The following is a 21,763-nucleotide window of genomic DNA, read 5'->3' on the forward strand; positions in this document are numbered from 1 at the left end:
GACATATCTGATGAATAAGTAAGAGGGACAACCAGCTTTAATTTTTCCCCATTACTTTTTATTTGGCTTTCTCCTCTGGAGAGAATGCTTTTCCTAGGCAGCTGCATGATACTTCTTGGCTGAATGTATCCAGCTCTGCAGGGAGGACTGGACAGCCTATGGCAACAGGCAAAGCTGGATTTTGTTTTCCTGGAGGGTTTTCAGCACTGCACACAGCAGGGTGGTCCCACACAAAGCTGTGCCCCTGAGACCCAGCCCTGCAGTTCTGTGCTCACTGTCAGCTTGCTGGACTTTGTCCTCACACACAAATAAAGTTCAGTGTCTGGGCTGGTAGCTGACAGTGTTCCAGACACTCCCTGCTGCTGGAAGAAAATTAAGTTATATTTCTGAAACTCTTGGGAGACCAAGAGCACAAGGCTATGCATGGAGATTAGACTGTTACAGAAAGCATTTACTAACCTAAACTAGTAGCGATGGAGTACAAAACTAGTGGATGAGGAAGAAACACAGCTTGGAAGTTTCCTGAAGGTCATGGAAAATATTTGGGCTGTTCAGGAAAGACTTTGGAAAGGAGAGGAGATTATGGGTTTGCAATCCAGATAATGTGTGCCACAAGAAGATAAGTGTGTTACATAAACACAAATGTCTTGATGATGACATTTGATGATGATGTAAGGGAACTTTCTTTAGTAAAATTGCCAGTAACACCATGTTGGGTGGTTTAAAGGGATACATTTCCAAGGCAGTTTCAAACAGATTTGGTGTTTAACCGAGCAAGTAGTACACAGTCAGTCTAACAGGAATCCTGATCATTGCAAAAAACAAGTTGCTGTATTTTCAGGAGAATAGTTCCTAAATGTATGGTGGTAGAAAATCTCATAAGAATTGATTTGAAGGTTGCAGTGTTTTGGGTACAAACAGGAACATGTTAAGGGCCACATGCTTTCCACCTGAATCCAGATTCACACTGGGTTCTACTGCCTGATAGATCCAGCTAAAATAAAGGTCCTTGTGTTTGGAAAATACTGAAACTGCCCCCATGCAGCCTCTCAATGATTTTGATTACATTGGCTGACTTTGATTATATTTTCACAGTGAACATGGGGAAAAAAAGTTTTTCATCATAAAGCTGTTTTCAAAAAAATTGTGGCAATTTAGGTGTAAATTATGCTAAGCTTTTTAAGTCTGGATTTATTCTGTGAATGTATTGGAAAACATTGGTTTATGTAGTTCTAAAAATGCATCATTTAAAAACACTTGTAGAGGGTACTTAAGGGGACTTTACAGATCTTGCAGTTTAGCTGAAAATTCCAAAAAGATATAAAATGTAACCAAAAGCCACCAGTAATCAAGCTGTCAATACATATGAAATGAACCTATGGATTTCTTTTCCATAAAGCAATCTAATTTTGTTCCATTTTCTCTTACAGGTGATATAGAATGGATTACAGATATCCCACCAAATGTGCAGGTGAAATTACAAGAGTTTCTATTCCCCGAACACTTCAGTTATGTAGAGCTGCAGTGGGATTTTGGATCTAGCAATGCCACTGTGAGGACTACTAAAGCACTGGATGTTGAGGCTCTTGAGGTATTGCTTTTACTGCATATAAAGCTTAGAGAGAAAGGTTTTCTTGACAAGTGAAAAAGAAATAGCTTTAAGATAATCCATTTTAATCGTTCATCCTCTCACAGTACAGGCTGGTATTTCAAAAAAGTGATTTGTCCGAATAGAATTCAGTATCTACCTCTCACTGATATCTGTTAAATGTATTCAATTTGTTAGAACTAAACTTTGCTGTCACCTGACAGCCAGACAGGTTCTCTCCTAGTGCTGTCTTGTACTGAGAGCTGTAAACACGCATTATGACAGGTGCCACTTGCCTTAAGCTCACCCCTCAGGAGTGTGAATTATTTCATCAGTGGGATTGAGCAGGTATAACTTGGTAGAAGGTAATTCTTAATCATAACTACTTCACACAGTAAGGGATTTTTGGGCCTCTGTTGCCTGATGCACAGAAGGATAGATCCCTCTTCTTTAAGCAGTTCTTATTCTGGAGGACTACTAAGGAATTTAGAAAGCAATATCAGTGTTTTTCCTGGCTGAAGTTGCCTCTGAATATGAAAATGGTGTAGTACTGCAGAGTAAATAAAGACAATTTATTATACAAGTGCTACTTCAGAGTAGCACTGGATCTGTGTTTTGGACACTGCCAGCTCAGAGAAGCACTGTACCTGACAGACCTGGACCAGGCATACTGCAGAAAGCACTGTTACAACTAGTGTTTGCAATGGATGAAAATGTACTTATGGTTTTGGTTTTTTATGTTTGCATTTCTCATTTGGATATCTCCCTAATGGATTAAAACACTATTTATGCTTCTTGCACATGTTCTTATTCCATGTCAACATTTTGTTGGGGAGGGCAGCCAGGCACAGGGGGATGGTGGGATTTGGGTAGGTGGGTATAAGTAGCAGAGAAATGGCAGTCAGATAAACTTTATAATATAGAGCAAAATAATTACAGTGTTAATTTAAACAGGGTGTTTTGGTACAGCACACCTGAGGATTCAAGTACTGGAAGTAATTTTGTATAACTTTGGCAAAAATTATCTTTGATAATCATATTATTAGTTCATTGATTATATTATTTATTGGTTTGTTTGTTCAATTTTAGGGTAATATGATATGGTATGCCATTGTTTGCCAAAGGATTGGAGCAGTGAGTACAAACCATGCTTTATCAACTGTATTTATTGTCTAATTTAATGCAAATTATTATTTTCTGCAACACTATTTAATTGAAAGCTATGATGCAGGGAGTTCAGAGTACCTTGTAGAAGATAATCTGTTGAAATCTACTGATTGAAAGGAGTGGTTTTGTTCACAGAAAACTAAGGTAAATTAAAAAAAGTTAATTTTAGGAACAGTAGTCTTATTCCCTCTATTCTCTAATTCTAAATGGCAGTTGAATGGAAGGTGTCTCTTTGAGGATCTCATTTTAGATGAAATGAAATGTTAGCAGAATGCTGCCACCTCACTGTTGTCCTTTGTTCCACTGCAAAGGTCGATGAGATAGAGAACGGACGGCAAGTAGTATTGATAGATGTAAATGACAATGCTCCAGAATTCCAGCAAGCTAATTACAGTGCTTCAATATCAGAGGTGGGTTATGGCAAATGCTGATACTTTTTTCCTGGGATACTTTAAAATTACTCTTTGGGGAGGTTCTAATGGGACCGTGTTGAGATGAGCTCATTATGTGCAACCTCACAGGATTTATCTGCTGCTTCCCATGGGCGTGGAGAAGAAAGGCTGGGCTGCACATACAGCTGGGGGACTGGGGTGATGGAGAAACATTCCCAGCCAAAAATGGCAATGGGAAGTGATTTGCTAAGCAGGGTGGCACAATTTTGCTGCTCCAGGTGAGGGAAGATGTGGAAAGGGGCATTTGACTGAATATTTCTTGATCTTTATTTCCTCTTAGGTAGCTGGAATAAATTCCACAGTTGTAAAAGTGGAAGCTGAAGATAAGGACTTTTCACCACAATTCAGCCTCCTTACTTACAGTCTTTGGGTGAGTGTCCTTTGTTAGCTGGAAACTGAGAATACCAGCTTGAATTTCATAGATCTATAGCCTGGGACCTGATCCCAGCGTGCTCCTTTGCACTGCTAAGATTAAAAATCTGCAAAACATCCAAGAGACCTTTCAGATTACACCACAGGATCAGCCTAGCATGCAGCAAGGCCTGAATCTTGTTTATTAACATTTGTGGAATGATTTATGGCACTCTTCAGCTACAGCTAAGGAGCTCAGTGGTCCTTTGCAGTAGCAGGAGGGAGAGTTGTTTCCCCTCTTTTTAAAGTTTATATTTGATTTGCTGTTGGTCTCCAGTCCTCAAGCCAACTGAAGTAAGATCATTTCAACTAAATTTAGATATCTGCAGTGGAAATCTTCACATCTGAGCTTGTCTCTGCTCCTTTTATAGCTGGTGAAGGGAAGCTGATGCCATTGCCCTGTGTGCCATAGGATAAGATAAATCAGACAGAAATTCTGTTGGCACTGACAGGGGAGGCAATGGAATGTTTGAATAGAATGGAGGAGGATCAGCCTTTTTCTTTCCACTGCTGGTGGCTGAGACATTCCTGCACCTTTATGAAAATAGTCCAATAATAAAGGTGAAAAAAAAAAGAGAAAAGAAAATGTGTTTCATCATCAATAATATAAAATATTTGATTTATTCATTTAATAGGGCCCAAATTCTGATTACTTTTCTATAAGGGAAGGAGATGGAAACGTCACGGTGAAAAAACCACTGGATTACAATGAGGTCAACTTTTTCAATTTAACAGTCCAAGCAAAGGTATGATACAAATTAAAAGAAAAATGAGACCCACAATAATTCTACAATGATAGTTCCTTTGTTTTATAGCATTCCACTTTCTACAAATTTACAGCTTTGGGAGTTCCCAACCCAAAAGTTGTGTCTGCAGCTTGGTTTATGCTGGAGACAAAGTAGCACATTCTTAATATTTCAGCCATTGTTTGTTTCCTCTCAAATACCAGCCCAAGTTTCTTTCTGTACTTCTCTAAATATAAATACTCTATATATTCATTCTCCACTGTTGTAATACATATTCACCTATTCATTCTGGCAGATATCTCATATTTTTGCTGCATCTTACCAGGTTTTTTGTTTGTCTTTTTTGAGATTTGAGTATGTATTTTCCTTCACTTCCTTTTAGAACTAAAGATAAACAGTTTTGCTAGGATTATTGTGGTATCTAGCAAATAGTACAGCTGTAACAATTGTTCTATATTTTACATGCCTTATAGAAAGTGAGAAACTAAAGAAAGATTACCTGTTGATAATTTTATTCCTAGAACTGGATTCCAGAAATGGAAAAATATGACAGGCTGAAAGTTGTCAGCTTAAAAATGCTGCAAAATACATGTAATAAAATTCTGCTGTATTTTCCACTGAGATATGGGTTTTTTTTTTCATGACAGTGGTTCTTCTTTTCTTCTTTCCCTTGGGATGCAGGAAAAATTTGGAAACCAGAGTGCCACTGCATCATTAATAATTAATGTGCAAGATTATGATACATTGAACCCCTATTTCAGTCAATCTGTGTACAATGGGACTATCAATGAAGACCAGGTAAAAGCTCTTCACTGAATGCTGCTGCAAATGGGTTATCCCTATCCATAGGGCTTTTCTTCCAAGGATTCTTCCTCCCTGAGCAGCTTAAGATGATGGATAGAGCTGCTTTCCTCTGTGGTGACCAGTGAAAAAGATATCAGCTGTAAACTTCCAACTACCAGATAAACAGGCCATGTATTATATGAAGCACAGATTTTTTTTTATATATATTTTTTGGGGGAGGAATAGAAACATATAATTTTGTATTTGGGGGGAAAAAAAATTAAAAATAAAAAGAAGAAAGAAAAGGAAAAAAAAACTTAAATTGCTGTTTTGACTGGGCTTTTAATGTAAAATTAAAAGGGCAGCTGGCTGTCTATCAGTCCTGAAATTAGTTCTAATTAGTGTAATTCCTTCATACAGCATTACAATCAAGTAAAGAAAAATAAGAATCTGAATGGCAATCCATGGTCTATACTACTTCTGTAACATTTTTTTCTATATAGAGTAGTGATTTCTTGGTGAAATTTATTTGTTTGACTCAGGTTTCTGTATGTATTAAGAAAAAAAATTACAGTATAGTATTATCAGAGTAATCCACTAAAATTAAAAAGGTTCATTATTATCTCTATCTCTCTCTCTTGTCATTCTCTTCATGTTAACAAATTTTAAATCACATATACTTTTAGAGTTACACCACCAGTGTCCCTTTTGTTAGAAGTTCACCTTTCATTCTCTGAAAGGAATAATTTTAGCCCTACTAAAATGTTTTTATCTTTCAAATTACTGTTTTTCTATGGGCTGCAGTATAGACTTGTGTGTTGTTTTCCAGGAGAGGAATGGAACTGAAACAGTCAATGTTCTTAACATAAATTCCATCTGTGACTGCAGCTTCATGATCTGGTGTTTCCTAAACACAGTGTATCCTTCAAGCATCTTGGTCATCATTTTACTCTGTAAAGCATATGTGGCAAAGAAAGAATTTTTCTCTGGATCACATCGATTAAATACATGTGTCTTGCTTCTTTAATCAAAACCCTGACTTATCTAATGAAGGATTTGAAGTTAAGGTATGGTTTTTTCAAGATATTCAGTTTAATGTATATTTTCTAGGTGGGTCCTTTGGCCATTCTCCCAGAGATCTTGGCTCAAGATGGAGACAAAGGTATAAATGAAAAAATAATTTACAGCATCAAACTAGGTAAGAGCCTTTATTTTCTTCTAGATGTTGACACAGTAATTCAAGATGATTTGTTTACCTGTTACTGGAGGGAATGATGAGGAAGTGTAGGGTCCATTCAGATGTCTTCAAGTGCCCACAGCTTCACTGCAGTGCTGCTCCACCAGCTAAATCAGCCTAATCTCAGCCATCACTGCAGGGTCCAGTTACTTCTAAATGTTTAGATGCTTTTACTAAAATATTTTTAGATGTTTTTACATTTTACTAAAATGTTTAGATGTTCTTACCCTCCTTCCAAGGAACAAAAGTCAATTCCTGATTTCAAGTTTAAGCCACTCTAGAGGCTTCAATTTGATCAAAGAATTTCTATTCAGGACCATCTAGAGAGAGGATTCCATCAAGAACTGTTCCTCCTCCTAAAGAAATTTCCAAAAGTTTATGAAATGCTTAATTTGAGACCCTTGAAGTGTGAGTGAATTTTCTAGGAATTGTTTTGAGGACAGAGTGTTTAAAAAACAGCTTTTCATGTTCCTTTTTGCTGTGGCTAAGAAGTTAACACTTATACAAAGGACAAATCAGACTTACAGTTCTGGTTCATTTTCATTAAACCTTCCCAGACTTCCAGTTTTGGTTCATTCTCATTAAACCTTCCCAATTTGTTGCTTTTCAGTGAAGCCCCCAGCCTATAACAACAGCTTTTCGATCAGTGACACTGGAGTGTTGGAAGTCAAGACCTTAATTGACAGAGAAATATGTCCCAATCTTGTGGTGGGCATTCAGGTAGAGATTGTTTTGGTATTTTAGTCTCAATTTCAGAAAATAATATGTAAATCCAAGTTGCTGTTAATAGCATTTCTCATAGTCATTGGTATCAAGGCTCCATGCTGTCATTTAAAAATCAAAATAAAGGAAAAATTCATTATAAATATGCAGTTGTTATGTCCTTGTGGCAAGCTTGTAAGTTGTTATCAGGGCATGGAATTTACAGCTGTAAACTCTGCTTTCTAGGCAGCTCAGCAAGACAAGATTTTCAAAACAGCTGATGCAGTAGTTCTGGTTACTATTGGAGATGTGAATGACCATAATCCAGTACTGTCACAAGCAAGTTATGATGTCTCACTTCCAGAAAATTTACCAAATGGGATGGAAGTTCTTCAAGTAACAGCTACTGACCAAGATGAGGTAAAAAGACAGTGGTTTTATGGCTGCTACAAATATTGCACTTCTGAAATATAATATAAAATACATCTGTGTTGTACAGATATTGTGAAGAGAATTTTTTTTTTCTGACCACCTAAATATGCTTAAGCAAACTTAGTTTCCCTTATTTAAGGGGTAGAGTACTGCAGAAAAAGAAAAAATGTTGTCTCTCTTTGGAACTTCTCTGGCTTGCATAAGGTCCCAAATCTGAAACTGCAGAAGTATAAAATGAACAAAAAGATGCAAGTCATTCTTAGCCTGCATGTTATTTCTTCCAGCTTGTTTACTTCTTTCTCTTTTTTTAATTTTGTTTTTTGGTTTTTTTTTTTTGGAACTGTAATCTCAATTAAAGCAGGAAATTTCATCTTCTCCATGTGGAAAATAAGAAAGCATCCTAAGGGTGTAGTTGAGTGATTATCCTATTTAATAACAAATGCAAATGTGCTGTTTGCAGGGAGGCTTCCAGGGAACACTCAGCCTCACTCCAGAGGACAGTCCCTTCCAGTTGAGTCCAGATGGGATCCTAACTGTGAGGAACTCCATGCTGCTGGACAGGGAGAGAGTACCCTCTATTCACCTACAGGTATTAAAAACAAGCCTGCTCCTTTCCAAGGTAACCTGAGGCCAACAGGTGAGACCTGATCTGTCCTGCCAGGAGGCCAAACCTTGAGTATGGGTCAGCAGCTTAACTGAAGACACAAATCCAGACTTTGGCAGCAGTGTTATCTGGAGGGAAATACCACTGCTGATACAGTTTCCTCAGCTTGTACTTCTCATTCACCCTTTTTACTACTTCCACAACATGCCTTTGAACAACAGTCTTCTCACTGCATCATTTTTGCAGGTCACTGCTAGGGATCATTTGCTACCTTACACAAAGGTGAGCTCTCCTATCAACATAGTGCTGCTGGATGAAAATGACAACAGCCCAACCTTTAGGGACACACCATATAGACAAGATATTTTCCTCAACATGACTGCAGGAATGGCCATTCTTCAGGTACTAGAAATACTAAACAAAAATGACATTTCTGAGTTGAATGCATGCATGAGTCCTTGCTTAAAGTTGTGAAGCAGTTCTGTTGAGCAGGGAATCTTTTTGGAACAGCTCACAGTTGAGAAATAATCCACCTTTCATTTCAGAGCTATTGATATTCCATAATCACAGTGTCCTGGATACTTTAATCACATCCCATATCGGGGAATAAATTATAAAGGATTTTTATTCTGGTACTCTGCACTAGCCTGAATTCCACAAATATATGACAGAAAATAAGATTTCTGAATTTAGTTGTTGTAAAGTGTTGTTAGAGTCCAAATAAAACTCAAATAATGGCACAACATTTTTGAAAGGCTGCTGAATCCTGGAGCATTTGGGATAATTTTTAGATCCAATATACTTTTTGTAACATGGTAAACCAGTTAACCAAATAAAATAGGAACTAGTTGAGATCTATAGGGAGTCACTATCAATGCTCATACCCAGATGTGCAGATTTCATGGCTCCTGCTGAAATCTCTTGCACAATCTTCCTCCAGTGCCTTTAAGATTGTTATGAAACAAATTTTTTGAGATAGAAACTTGGTGTAATTCATATGAGTTCCACAAGAGCAGGATTTTGCTTGTGCTGCTGGAATGATATTTGTGTTTATGTCCAAGAGCAAACTTTGTCACTGAGATTTAACCTAGGAATTACATAGGAAGAGAACAGTCAAAGGTACAACCAAATTTCACTACAGCTATATTTACCTGATTTTTCACGCCTATCTAAAATGGGAGAAAATTTGATAAAAGCACAGAACCTAGAATAAAATAACTTTTTTTTTCCTCCAGGTTGCTGCTGATGATCCAGATGATGGTATAAATGGAGAGATAAGCTTCATCTTAGCTGGTGGCAATGAAGATGAACACTTTGAGTTGGATACATCCACAGGACAAATCAGTTTAAAAACAGTAATCCCATTAAGAATCAACGAGCTTAAGAAGTTTGTCTTGTGGATAACAGCTACTGATGGTAAGACAGGATATTAGTACCAGTCAGCACAGCTATTCCTGGTGATGAGTTTTGGTTTTGTTTGATTTTTTACTTGAAGGAATGCTGTCAAATAGGTTCACAGGCTTTATTTAAATAATACCATATACTTTATCTGCTCTTGTTTGTTGAAGATAAGGAACTGTCTTACTTATCCAAAGTAATTGCTGCATCTCTGGTAAAAGTATTCCTGCTGATGGCATTATAGCAAATCTGTTTTCTTTATGGCTGTGGGAAGAACATGTGAAAATATATATATATAGAATCACATCTTCCTTTAGTGTACTGACTGGTGTTGCACAGCATAGGAAACAGAAATTCAGGCAGAAGTCAGAAATTTATAACTCTCCCGTCAATCAACAAGGAGTAAAATTAAAGTAAAAGGCACTGAGTAATTTGGTCATTATTTGCACATCCATGTAGGTAAACTTGAAATGCCCATTCCATTTTTAGGATGACTAGCATGAAGAATATTGGCTTAGCCATACTTATTGGGGGTTTCTTTCTTTTAAAAGAATAACAGAGAACTCAGTGAACATTCATGACCTGAATAAGGGCAGAAACAAATGTAACCTAGGAGTGGCATCCCACTCCTGGTGTAATGAGAATACAAAGTGGCTTTCAGCTTCTTTTGCCTTCACAAAGGCAATCACAGCTTTGTGATTTTTCCATGATTTGGTCAATATGAGCTCTATATCTTCAGATTTAGGGTCACGTGGATAAAATGGGTCTTGTCCATTGGGGATATGGGTCCAGAAGGGATTGCTCAGTCCATCCTTTGTCTGTGGTCTTGGTGAGGACCTCTGAGACAGCACCATAACAGCAGCACTAAGGATTAAATACAAAATAAACCAGCAGTACCCCTGGAAAAGTGTATTTTGGGGGAGGGAATACAAGTAGGTATTTTGTGCATCTGCTGAGAGATTGTTTCCTTTTGCTTGCAGGTGGGACCACTCCAAGAAGTTCATCAGTACCAGTAGAAATCTTTGCAGTTGGAGATTCCAGGCCACAGTTTATTCAGAAAACATACAATGTGACTGTGGAAGAACAGCTGGTTGCTCCTGTTGAAGTAGTACAAGTAAGAACTTTATTCTATCTCTACATAGGACAGGGAAGCTCTGAGAAAATACTAATTTTGTAATAGATGTGCCCTAAATATCCACATCTCCCTGAGTTATAGAGAACTAGATCCTGTGTGTTCTACATATCAACCTTCATGTGCAGTACGTCCCTCAGATGAAGCTTATCACCCACAAAGGTGGGTTTTCTTCCAGTTTAACCTTTGCAAATATTTAAACAGCATCTGCTACCATGTAGCATTTTAAAAATAATAAAAAAACAACCCAAAACAGCTCTCCAAATCAAACAAAATTAATTCCAGAACTGCTTGAGAAAGCAAATTTCTGTGCATAGCCCTCTGTTGACTTTGGACACCCTTCAAAGGTTTTAGTGGCACAAAGCTTGGGATAGGCAATATTCCCTCATCTCTTGGTGATAAATCTAAAACCCTGTGACATGATATGAGAATTCCCATCAGAGAAATGTCATAAAGGCATTTTCATAGAAGCCCCTAGAACTTCCTCTTCATTTTGACACAAAAAGAAAAAGCTCAGACAAGCAGAGCACCAGAATGCACCACAATAGCTCCTTCTTGGATGAAGGGCTGAACACACATGGGAGGTTTCATATAAAAGCAGTGAGAAGGAAATGTGTTTTAGTGTTTTGATTTATAGACACCTTGAGTTAATTCTTCCCCTTTTTTTCATGTAAAAAAAGGCAGAACCAAAGGCTGAAGTGCAGTCTGTTATTTTTATTCTGTGTTTTATATATATTCGTATTTTAACAAAAGGCAGTCCTCTCTGCATTTTTATGTATATTGAGGCTTGATCTTCACTTCTTTTAAAGAATCTGTGAAGTTAACAAATATCTGAATGAAAATTCATTAAAAGAAGTAAAAATCAAGACACAGTATCAACACCGTAAGTTGATATCAATCCACAATATCAACCATAAAATGAGTCTAGACATAGTTAAAACTGTTAATTTTCTCAGACAGTGGTTTATGTGTTTTAATTCATTTATTGATGATATGCTGTATCCTACACAGGTTGAGTATGAGGCTTTAAATCCCCATGTACAAGTTGAATTTCGGGTGCTGCCGGAATCTGCTCCATTTGCCATCGATGACAAGGGAGTCATCTCAACAAACACCGAACTGGACTACGAATCCCAGAAAAATTACACTCTCAGTATTTCCTTGTCAGATGGAAGCGCTGCTGACTATGCCACAGTGTTTGTCAGAGTCTTAGACATCAATGATAACAGCCCTGTGTTTGGTACAGCCAGCACCACCGTTGCCATCGCGGAGAACTTGCCGGTGGGAACCAGCGTCACCAGCGTGTCCGCCACAGACGAAGATGAGGGCTTTAATGGATTAGTGGTTTACACTCTGAAGGGTGGAGAAGGAAAAATGGACATTGACAGTTCAGGACTCATTTTGCTGCAAAAGGTGCTGGACAGAGAAGAACAAGGCTTCTATCACTTAACTGTGATTGCCAGTGACCAAGGCCAACCCCCGCGATCCACAGCGCTCAACCTGACCATCGTCGTCGACGACGTGAACGACAACGCCCCGGTCTTCTCATCGAGCAGGTATGAAGTGAAGGTCACTGAAGACCAAGAGCTGGGAAGTGCCCTGCTGAGACTGTCTGCTACTGACAGGGATGCTGGGGTCAACGCCCTCGTGACGTACCAAATCACTGACCAGCGACCTCAAACCTTCTCCCCGATGTTCCTCATCAATTCAAACACAGGCCAGCTCAGCCTGAGCCAACAGCTGGATTATGAAACCATAAATGTGTTTGAAGTGCAAGTGGTGGCATCAGATGGAGGTCAACCAACTCAGAGCACTGAAACACTTGTAGTTGTTTATGTAGAAGATGTCAATGATAACCCACCAGAATTCAGTCAGGCAGCTTATGATGTATTTGTGTTTGAAAACCATCAGAAGGGGAGTCCTGTTTACACATTCAGTGTTGCTGACAAGGATGAGGTAGGTACCACATTAATCTCATGCTAATAAATCAAAACTATTTTTATTTTTATTATGTTTTTCTCTATTAATCTGTGAAAAAGCATTGTAGTAGATGGGCAAAAGGAGATTTCTTAAATGGTCAGCACTGAGTATATTTTGGTTCATGAAAACTTTGTCTTGCTTTCTCTGGAGCCAGCCTTAAACCTTTCCAACCCAAGGGAGTTAGGACCTTGTACAAAATAGTTCACTGGCTATATCAGAGAAGATGGGGAGAGCTTCTTTCCCACTGCATATGTGACACAGGAGAGGGAAGTGGTGTTTGCTTCTGTTAATGTGCATATGAGGTGAATGCATCACACCGAACAGAGAATAGATTTTTTTAAAAATTGTCTTATTGCTTCTTATGTCAAAATAATAATTTCTGATTGAATGTTGCTTGATAAACTAAACCTGGTAAACTTAGCTTTAGTCTCAGCTTAGTCAGAGCAAGAGGCAATTTGTCACCCTGATAGAGTTTTTTCCCCTTTAATAGGAAATTACAAATTTTCCCTCTTTATAACAAGTAGTTTCTTTCTCCCCTTGTTTTATCGAGATATTTTGCGTGTAGCTGTGGTACTGGGGAGATAGAGGAAGAGATTTCCAATTTGCAGTATTATTCTTGCTCATGTCAGTTTTAAAGTAACATAAATGCTCAGTTCATACTCCACTGAATGCTGTTTTGCTGCCCTTTCCTTCACAGCAATAAGTCTTGGAGAGCTTTAGGGAGAATGTATAGGACCCAAAGAGGGAAGCCCATGAGGGCTTCCACATAGCCCAGTCCTGTTTACCAAAGAAATCTATTATTCCAATAGCTCAGGGTGCAGGATTTCATTTATTAAACCTGGAAAATCACTTGTACGTCTGTAATGAGAAGTCCTATGAAAAAGTCAGGTATTAGAATTAATAAGATTATTTTTTCAACTTAAATCTTAATAATTTTAAATTTACATGAACAATGTTTTCTTTTTTAGGCTGGCTTTTCTCAAGGATACTTTATTCTCAACAGCACTTCATTTACTGTGGATACCCCTGGAATACTTTCATTAAGTAGTGACACAGAACTGGACAGGGAGACCACATCTGGATTCACTTTAAAAGTAAATTTGGAGAGAGACTATGCAGCTTTGGCTGATCTCTACTTCATTCCCTTGAATGCCTTTTTGTATCTTTATAAGAGGTTAAAATCATAATGCAGTCAACTAAAATTACATTTTTTTTCTTACTTTTTTAGGTATGGGCAATTGATAACATAATAAACGGGCTTAATTCAAGTGCCTTGTTTCATATCACTGTTCTGGATGTCAATGATAACAACCCTGAGTTTCAGAATCAGCCATACAGTTTTGAGGCTCTGGAAGGGGAATACACGTTGAATAATCCCACTAGAGTTGGACACGTGACTGCTACTGATTTGGATGAGGGACAGAATGCACAAATTACTTATTACTTGTCAGCTGAGGATGGGGATAATCCATACAGCATCCAGCAGGTAAGGGTTTGGGTATGCTGAAAACAAGATTTAGATCCTGCTGTTGATGAAGTGACTTGGCACAGTAAGATACATCAGGTGGAAAAAGAGTAGGCAGTACCATTCTAGTACACATCACAATCAGCACGTGCCCTGTAGGCTGGAAATCTATGTTGATATTCAAAATCCAAGACACTCCTGGTCAGGTGTTGCTTGGAATGTTGAACTAGCCCAAAGGAGAATAAATTATTTCAATCCCTCATCCCTTTTGAGAATTGAGTGTAGAAGAGTTCTCCAAATGATCTGTGCATTGAACCACTGCCTTCTCTAGGATGGAACCATTTTGGTTACTGGCTCTGTAGACCGAGAAAGTAAAGACAAGTATGAGCTGCTCCTGGTGGCATCTGATAACGGAGTGCCTCCCAGACAGGTAAGGAGTAGCAAGTTATGCTTTATCTGAACTTCCTTTTATTTGTACATCCAAGTGCCTGTGCAATTTCTGATTCATGGCTTTCTCCTGCCACACCCCAGAACTTCACACACGTCAGCATCCAAGTGTTAGACGTGAATGACAACCCTCCTCAGTTCACAAGGGCACAGTACTCAGCCAGCATCCACGTGGCAGCAGCAAAGGAAGGAGAATTTGTCCTGTCAGTGTCTGCCACTGACCTCGACCTTGGGAACAATGCTGTCATTTCATACAGGTACATTTCTGTGAGGTTAATAAGTACCTGCTGTGAGAGACACAGAATGGTATTTTTATTGATCTTAAGAAGGTCAAAATCTCTTGATACATATTTTACAAGTGCTATAATTGGCTATGATTTCTATACTTAGGAAAGACAGTCATTTTACTGGATGTTTCAGAGCTTATCAAATCATGATTATGTTGTAAGAGAGGGCACAACCAAATGATAAACTGGCAATAAAACCCCACAGCCAAGATTTGTTTTGGTTTCTGAAATTTTGAGTTATACATTGGAGTTTCTGGGTAGGAAGCAAATGAATCTCTGACTCTTTTTACATATCTTCAGGGGGGAGGAGATAAGAAATTAGCTTCCTTAATGCATGATGCATAGAAAAATCAGTGGGAAAATATATTTCTATGAGCCCTAAATCAAGGAAACTACCAGGATACCCTGATGTGAAAAGCATAGATTTAGAAGAACAAATGAATGAGCAGTAAATTTGTGGATGTTTAAAACTGCTGCCTTGAAAGAGGTTATTTTTAACTATGAGATAGCATTCTACCTAAAACACATCACTTGTGAACAATCCAGTTATCTGTGAGAGTTCACAGAACGCCAGGAATTAGCAGTTTTTCAGATGAATGTCACTTGGGTTTCTCCTGCTGCTGAGTATGCAGCTGAGGGTGCAAGATCTGCCTTCTCCCAGTGGGACCATCAAAGCCTTGGGGTGTAATGGGAACTGAAGGCAAGAATGCTGCACATTTTCATGAGGGAAAACTTACTTGGAAATAAAAGGCCAACATATTTTAGGCTAAAGACATCAATTAAAAGCTATTCTTTATAAATGGGCAAACATTGTCTGTTGAGTGCTCCTTACAGAGGTAGCAGTAACTAGATGGCACTTCCAAGGTCATTAATATGCATGGTCTCCTGATTGCTCCTTAATCAGCCTCATGAACCACTCTGATGATTTCCATATAAATAATGGCACTGGAGAAATCACCCTCAGCAGTAATCTGGACCATGTCACAGCCGACACAGTTGTTACACTGACAGTTGTTGCCACTGATCACGGAATTCCTCAGCTTACCTCAAATGGTAAACCATCTTTTTTAACCTCTTTTTCTTTTCCCACATAAACATAACCCTTGCATACATTTAAATTTGAAATTCATCTATTTCTATTTGACTTCAGTTCATTGCTATCAATCAAACTGAATTTAGCAAAAAAAAAAAAGTTACATCTGAACAATAATGAATATTTGCTTTTTACCTTTTTTCATCTCCTCCATGCTGATCATATTAACAGAAAACTTGGTTTTAGTAACCCTGGTTAGATATAATTTTTTAAAATTCATTTATTACAGTTGTATTTATGATACAAAACCCAAGACTCCACAGTTATAGTCACTCTAAAAGGATGTATTCAAATAATATTTTTGATGCTTTTCTTTTTCAGTTTTCCTTTATCTTCCTAAAATTAGAAACATTTAAATAAACAAAAGCTGGCAAATCACTCTCAGCTGAGTTTCTGTTCCTCAGAAAATATCCAATCATGTAGTATTTTTTGTATCTTTTTAAAGGGTTTCTGGAGGTTAACTTTGATTCACCATGAACAGGAGAAAACAGCTGATTTTCTCAAAACAGGACAAGTGGTCACAAGAGAAATTGCACTCCTGAGTTTATGTACATCCCTCCTCTCTTGTTACAAAGCAATTAAGGGTTGGACTTTTAAGGAGTGTGAAACACCTGCATGTCCCATTAGTTTCGGATTGGTGATCCCTGCTCTCCTTTCACACTGAAACAACACTTCTGTAATTAGGGAAGTGAGGTTATTCAAAAATCATTAGGTGTAAAATTAAAATCTATTAGGTGTAAAAAGCAGCATGTTTTATGTTACATATTATCCTTATTACTATTGCTTTTCTTTTCTCTTAGCATTCTTCTTTCCTATGTGATAATTTCTATCATTTTCTACTAGCTCCTCAAGAGCTTAAGGAAACAGAGCACAGATCATGATGATTTTAGCAGTGACTTCACTACTTTAATTTGTTTTCTCTCTTCAGCCTCTGTTACTCTCTACTTGCTGGTAAATGACACCAGCTTTGGAGTGGCTTTTGAGAGCTCCAGCTACGAGTTCAGCATTGAGGAGAACAAAGCCCCAAGGACTGCAGTGGGCTCTGTGAAGGCTCTGACTGGAAGCATAGCTGTGAAGGTTAGCTATTCCCTCAAATCCCACTGGGACAAGTTCTCCATCGGGGACCAAGGAGACATCGTGGCCCTTGTCAGCCTGGATCGGGAAGAAGGAGACCTGTACAGCATCCTTGTGGAAGCTGTGGATTCTCTGGTGCCACCCAACACAGCTGCTGCTTTGGTATGGAATATGCATTTCAAAATATTTTTTTTATCCAGGAATATGAAATATCTTTTAAAAAATATTAGCAATCAAACAAAATCCAGATAACTGTCTTCTGTCATGCAAATGTGAAGATTTGAGAGCCTTCTATTTAATTTCCCTTTTTTTATTGGAGATATTCCCATCTGCAGATATTGTCAGCTTCACAGATTGTGTCACTCACTCCCTGAGAGCTCCTTATGAACAACCCATAACCAGAGAAACTGATGAACACCAAAGCTGGTTCTGTGCATAGTTCTGTCAAATGCATGAAGCAGATGAGCCAAAAAGCCCCAGGTTATTAGGTCTGCTCATCTCTTCACTCAGTTAGAGTGTGTTATCTCACATATTTGTTATCTTGCAGCTGAGAATTAAAAAAGATAAAAAATGCCATGATTGTGAAAATGCTCAAATGCTGAAAAATGCTGAAGTTTTCTATCCCTTTGGGGTTTGTTCCTTGGTTGTTTTGTTTTTGGTTTTTTTCCCTATAGGCTTCCATGAACTAAAATAAATCAAAATTCTCCTTTGGATGCAGCTTCTACAGCTCAAATTTGTCTTTTTTTTTCTTTTGTTTCTTTTTCTTCAATATAGGTAACTGTGAGAGTTGAAGACATCAATGACAACCCTCCAGTTTTCTCAGCATGGATCCAAACTCATTTATCAGTTCCTGAGAATGCAGCTGATCTGGACTTGGGCACATTTTCTGCTACTGATCTGGATATAGGAGATAATGCACTTATCAGCTACTCTCTGCAAGATGATTTTGCTGGAACATTCCAAATTGACAGTTCTACTGGCAAGCTGATGACCAAAAAATCCTTAGACAGAGAAGTGATGGACAGTTATGAACTGAAAATAATGGTAAGTTGACAAATTTGATGCAAGTTCACAGAATTCTCCGCATTAAAAAAAGAGAACATGCTCAATGATAACAAGAAAACCGATTAATCTTAGAGAATTCCATTGGAATTCATGCATGAATTTTGATTGTTCCTTATTGTTTTGTATGCAGAGCTCTGTTTTCTGCTCTGTAAATTTGTATTAGTGAATAAATGACTTATGAACCATAAATTTTAAAGGTCACTGTCACACAACATCTGACTGTGACATCTGGATCCATTTTAGACCGTACAACTGCCTTGTCAATCCATGCTATTTGTCCTTTTACCTTATTTTTTTTTCATTTTCCAAGATGTATATCCTAAGATCTTTTAAAAAATAAACCTGAAATGAGATTTTTCTAGTTAAAAAAAAACAACAATAAAAGCATAAACTTTTACTCTACATCCATGAGGTTATCTATTTATTCTAGCTGATTTCATTGATTTTTACTGCTACTAACCAGATCAATTACTGTGCATACAAAGTGTTCCAGCACTGGCCATCAAGTACAAATATATTTGAAGGACATTTTTACAGATCTAAGAACTTATGGAAGATATAGAGGAGACATACTAAAAATTGAGCAGTGTCTTCTGAAAAATTTCTAGTTAATGAAAGTAGACACTTTTTAAGACTAATTGAAAACTGTGTATATGTACCTACAGATGAGAATTTTCTATGGCAGATGTTGGTGCAGCGTAGAACTGACTGTGAATATGCCACATACTGGATGCTCTTCACAACTTGTTTTGTTGTCATTTTAAACCCTCAAAATGAAAGGGATTTCCCCATTCTTTCAACTACCAGAGCACAGATATCATCAGTACATCACAGTCTTGTGTTGATTAGTGCCACATCTGATCACATGACATGTTTGATCTGCATCCAGGCTTGAGCTTTTGATTAATTGTTAATGAGAGGCAGAGCATGTGATGGGGTGAGGATACCAGCTGCAGGAAGATGTGGCAACTAATCAAGCACAGGGCTACAGAAGTGTCACTGAGGGATAACTGGTCCAGCAGAAAGACTCCAGAGGCAAAAACTCTCAATTTCTGGAGCAAAATTGAACTGGCAGAGTAAGTTTGTGTCAAAGTAATGCTGTTTTTAATGACAACTTGTTCCTTCACAGGCCACTGATTCTGGCAAGCCACCACAATCTGCAAGCTTAGTTCTGAGCATCACTGTGGAAGATGTGAATGACAACCCACCGGTGTTCCCCCAAAAATCCTACTCCGTGACCGTGAGGGAGAATGAGCCTCCACATGTGGTGTGTGGCACTAAGAATAAACAGCCTGTTCTGCACTTGTTTGCTCTCTGTGCACTTGGAAGGGGCAGTAACCTCTCAAGGCTGTGCATTGCTGAACATCATTTTTTACTTTGTGGGCTCTGTAAAATCACACAGCGTGTTTGGTTTGTATGACAGGGGAGTACCTGTCCCACTGATTCTTCCTAAAACTCTTACAAAGAGTGAGAGCTTCTCTCCCTCTTACCCTCAGCAGTGATTTCACACTGCACAGATTGAGTTTTCATTGGATCTATGGGGGCAGCATGTCTTAAAGATGTTTAGTGCTGTAGGTGCTGTGCATGTGTCCAGCATCCCTCTGTTCTTAAGCTTCTCTGTCTTAGAATCATGGAATGGTTTGTATTGGAAAGGACATTAAAGATCCTTTTGTTCCAACCAGCCATGGGCAGGGACACCTTTGTCTAAGACCAGGCTGCTCAGAGCTCCATCCAGCCTGGCCTTGAACACTTACAGGGATGGGGCATCACAACTTCCCTGGGCAACCTCCCAGTGCATCCATTTCTGGCTCTGTGTCTGCCTTGCACATGTGCCCTGATGGTTTACAGGAGTCAAGGGAAGAAGTTATCACCTGACAATCCGTAACTGCTCTGACACAAGCTGTGCTAGAATTCCAGCAATGCAATTAATCAATTAATGAGTCATTCAGGCAGTAAACATTCTGTGGGTCAATACCAGTCTTGTCTGCATGTTTTGCCACTTGTTTGCAGTTTTGCCACTCTCTTTGTTTTGCTCTAAACCTTTTGTTGCTGACTTTTTTTCCTTTATTTTAGATTTTGAGCGCAGTAGCCACAGATGCAGATATAGGGTACAATGCCATCATTCATTACACCATAACTGGAGAGACAACTTCATTTCATGTTGGAGAACTTTCTGGAGATATTGCAACCCTTCAACCTCTGGACTATGAAAGTCATTCCCAGTATATATTTGTTCTGAAAGCTTTCAATCCTGGAGAGCCACATCTCCAGGACACAGCAAACATTACAGGTAACTCTACTTTACCACAGAAAATGAACCTTTATTAACTCTAGGGAATATTTCAGCATGTGTAATTCTGAGGCATAAACCAGTAGTAATGCAGTCTCCTAGAGTAAATTATCAGAAATGATGGTGTGATCTTTTCACTACAGCCAGATGAAATTTTTCAAAAAAAAAGTTAGCCATGTCAAAAATGAGGATTTTTCACACAAACTGACATTACTTCTTTCAATATATTCACTTTTTTTTTCTATTTTCTGAGAACCTATTGACATTTTGATTGAAAATGTTTCCAAAAGCAAAATTCAGGTTTTTTTCTGCTTGTATACAGAAGGGCAGTTTCTAGGGTGATAAACAGTGTTGACAATGATTTTTAGTCTTGTTAAAATAACTGTGCTTGATTTCTGGCTTTTTTCCCTTAAAAGAATTAAATAAATTTGTTCTGTTAGGAGGGAAAAAAGACAAAGATTTCTGTGAAGTTGGTATCCTGGCTTTTGGCCAGCCCTGCTTTTGATCAGTATGACTTGGATATATTCTCATTCAGAGGAGCTGTGTTGATTTATATCAGCTGAAAAAATCCCAGCTTGTAACCATTTAGGTCAAACTCACCAAATGTGATGATTCTTTCTCAGTTGCTGTGGAAGATGTCAATGAAGAAGGACCCGTGTTTGACCAGTCCTCATATTACAAGATCCTCCCAGACAATTCTACAGCTGGCACACTGGTAGTAGACATCAATGCAAGAGATGAAGGCAAGGGTTATGATGAAGACATTTCCTACAATATTTTAGGTATGTTAAAAAAAAATCTTAGGGCTGTTTATTACTGGGATATTTGATACTGCTAAAGCAAGCTGCATGACACCAGAGTGAGAGAGAGTGGTCATAAATTGAACTGGCAGGTTCTGACTGCATAGAAGGGGTAAAAAATCCTCTGTGAAGATCAGCAATTAATAGAAGAGGTTGCCCAGAGAGGCTGTCCTTGGAGATTCTCACCCAGTGGATCAAAGCCTTGAAAAACCTGTGCTGAATCCACTCCTGGCCATGTTTTGAGTCAAGAGGTTGGACTAGAGGGGGTGTCTTGCTCCAAATCACATGTACAGACTGTGATTTCGACCCGTGTCTCTTCACTCCTGGGCATACACTTCAGCCACTTGTCTCTGCTGGTTCCAGGGAACATCTCCCATGCTTCTTTTTCTGTTTTCAGGTGGAAACTCAGAAGGCCTCTTTAGACTTTCCAGTACCACAGGAGAGCTCAGGTTAACAAGAGATTTATCCAAACAAACTGTTCCCCTGTATTACTCCTTGAACGTCACCGCTACGGATTCGGGTGTGCCACCTCTTTCAACATCTGTAAAGGTACTAAAATTTCTACCTTGCACTCTGTTTACTGCACAGTTAATTCCCCAGATTGTTTTAT

The 21,763-nt window shown here is 38.4% G+C and overlaps 1 protein-coding gene across 1 annotated transcript in view; it reads left to right on the top strand.

Annotated features, from left to right (window-relative positions):
- LOC107201521 (protocadherin Fat 4-like) overlaps positions 1 to 21,763 on the top strand; it is a 36,560-nt gene that overhangs the window by 6,024 nt on the left and 8,773 nt on the right. The window contains exons 4-28 of the mRNA XM_033513179.1: positions 1,431 to 1,591; positions 2,678 to 2,722; positions 3,067 to 3,165; positions 3,488 to 3,577; positions 4,254 to 4,364; positions 5,046 to 5,162; positions 6,258 to 6,345; positions 6,995 to 7,104; positions 7,333 to 7,506; positions 7,979 to 8,107; positions 8,369 to 8,524; positions 9,358 to 9,538; positions 10,501 to 10,634; positions 11,664 to 12,608; positions 13,601 to 13,726; positions 13,861 to 14,118; positions 14,429 to 14,527; positions 14,629 to 14,801; positions 15,736 to 15,884; positions 16,853 to 17,160; positions 17,773 to 18,042; positions 19,193 to 19,330; positions 20,137 to 20,353; positions 20,977 to 21,135; positions 21,551 to 21,702. Of these exons, the coding sequence (XP_033369070.1) occupies positions 1,431 to 1,591; positions 2,678 to 2,722; positions 3,067 to 3,165; positions 3,488 to 3,577; positions 4,254 to 4,364; positions 5,046 to 5,162; positions 6,258 to 6,345; positions 6,995 to 7,104; positions 7,333 to 7,506; positions 7,979 to 8,107; positions 8,369 to 8,524; positions 9,358 to 9,538; positions 10,501 to 10,634; positions 11,664 to 12,608; positions 13,601 to 13,726; positions 13,861 to 14,118; positions 14,429 to 14,527; positions 14,629 to 14,801; positions 15,736 to 15,884; positions 16,853 to 17,160; positions 17,773 to 18,042; positions 19,193 to 19,330; positions 20,137 to 20,353; positions 20,977 to 21,135; positions 21,551 to 21,702 (4,589 nt within the window). The remainder of the gene's footprint in view (positions 1 to 1,430; positions 1,592 to 2,677; positions 2,723 to 3,066; positions 3,166 to 3,487; positions 3,578 to 4,253; positions 4,365 to 5,045; positions 5,163 to 6,257; positions 6,346 to 6,994; positions 7,105 to 7,332; positions 7,507 to 7,978; positions 8,108 to 8,368; positions 8,525 to 9,357; positions 9,539 to 10,500; positions 10,635 to 11,663; positions 12,609 to 13,600; positions 13,727 to 13,860; positions 14,119 to 14,428; positions 14,528 to 14,628; positions 14,802 to 15,735; positions 15,885 to 16,852; positions 17,161 to 17,772; positions 18,043 to 19,192; positions 19,331 to 20,136; positions 20,354 to 20,976; positions 21,136 to 21,550; positions 21,703 to 21,763) is intronic.

This window comes from Parus major, chromosome 3, assembly GCF_001522545.3.
Source record: "Parus major isolate Abel chromosome 3, Parus_major1.1, whole genome shotgun sequence".
NCBI classification, from domain to species: domain Eukaryota; kingdom Metazoa; phylum Chordata; class Aves; order Passeriformes; family Paridae; genus Parus; species Parus major.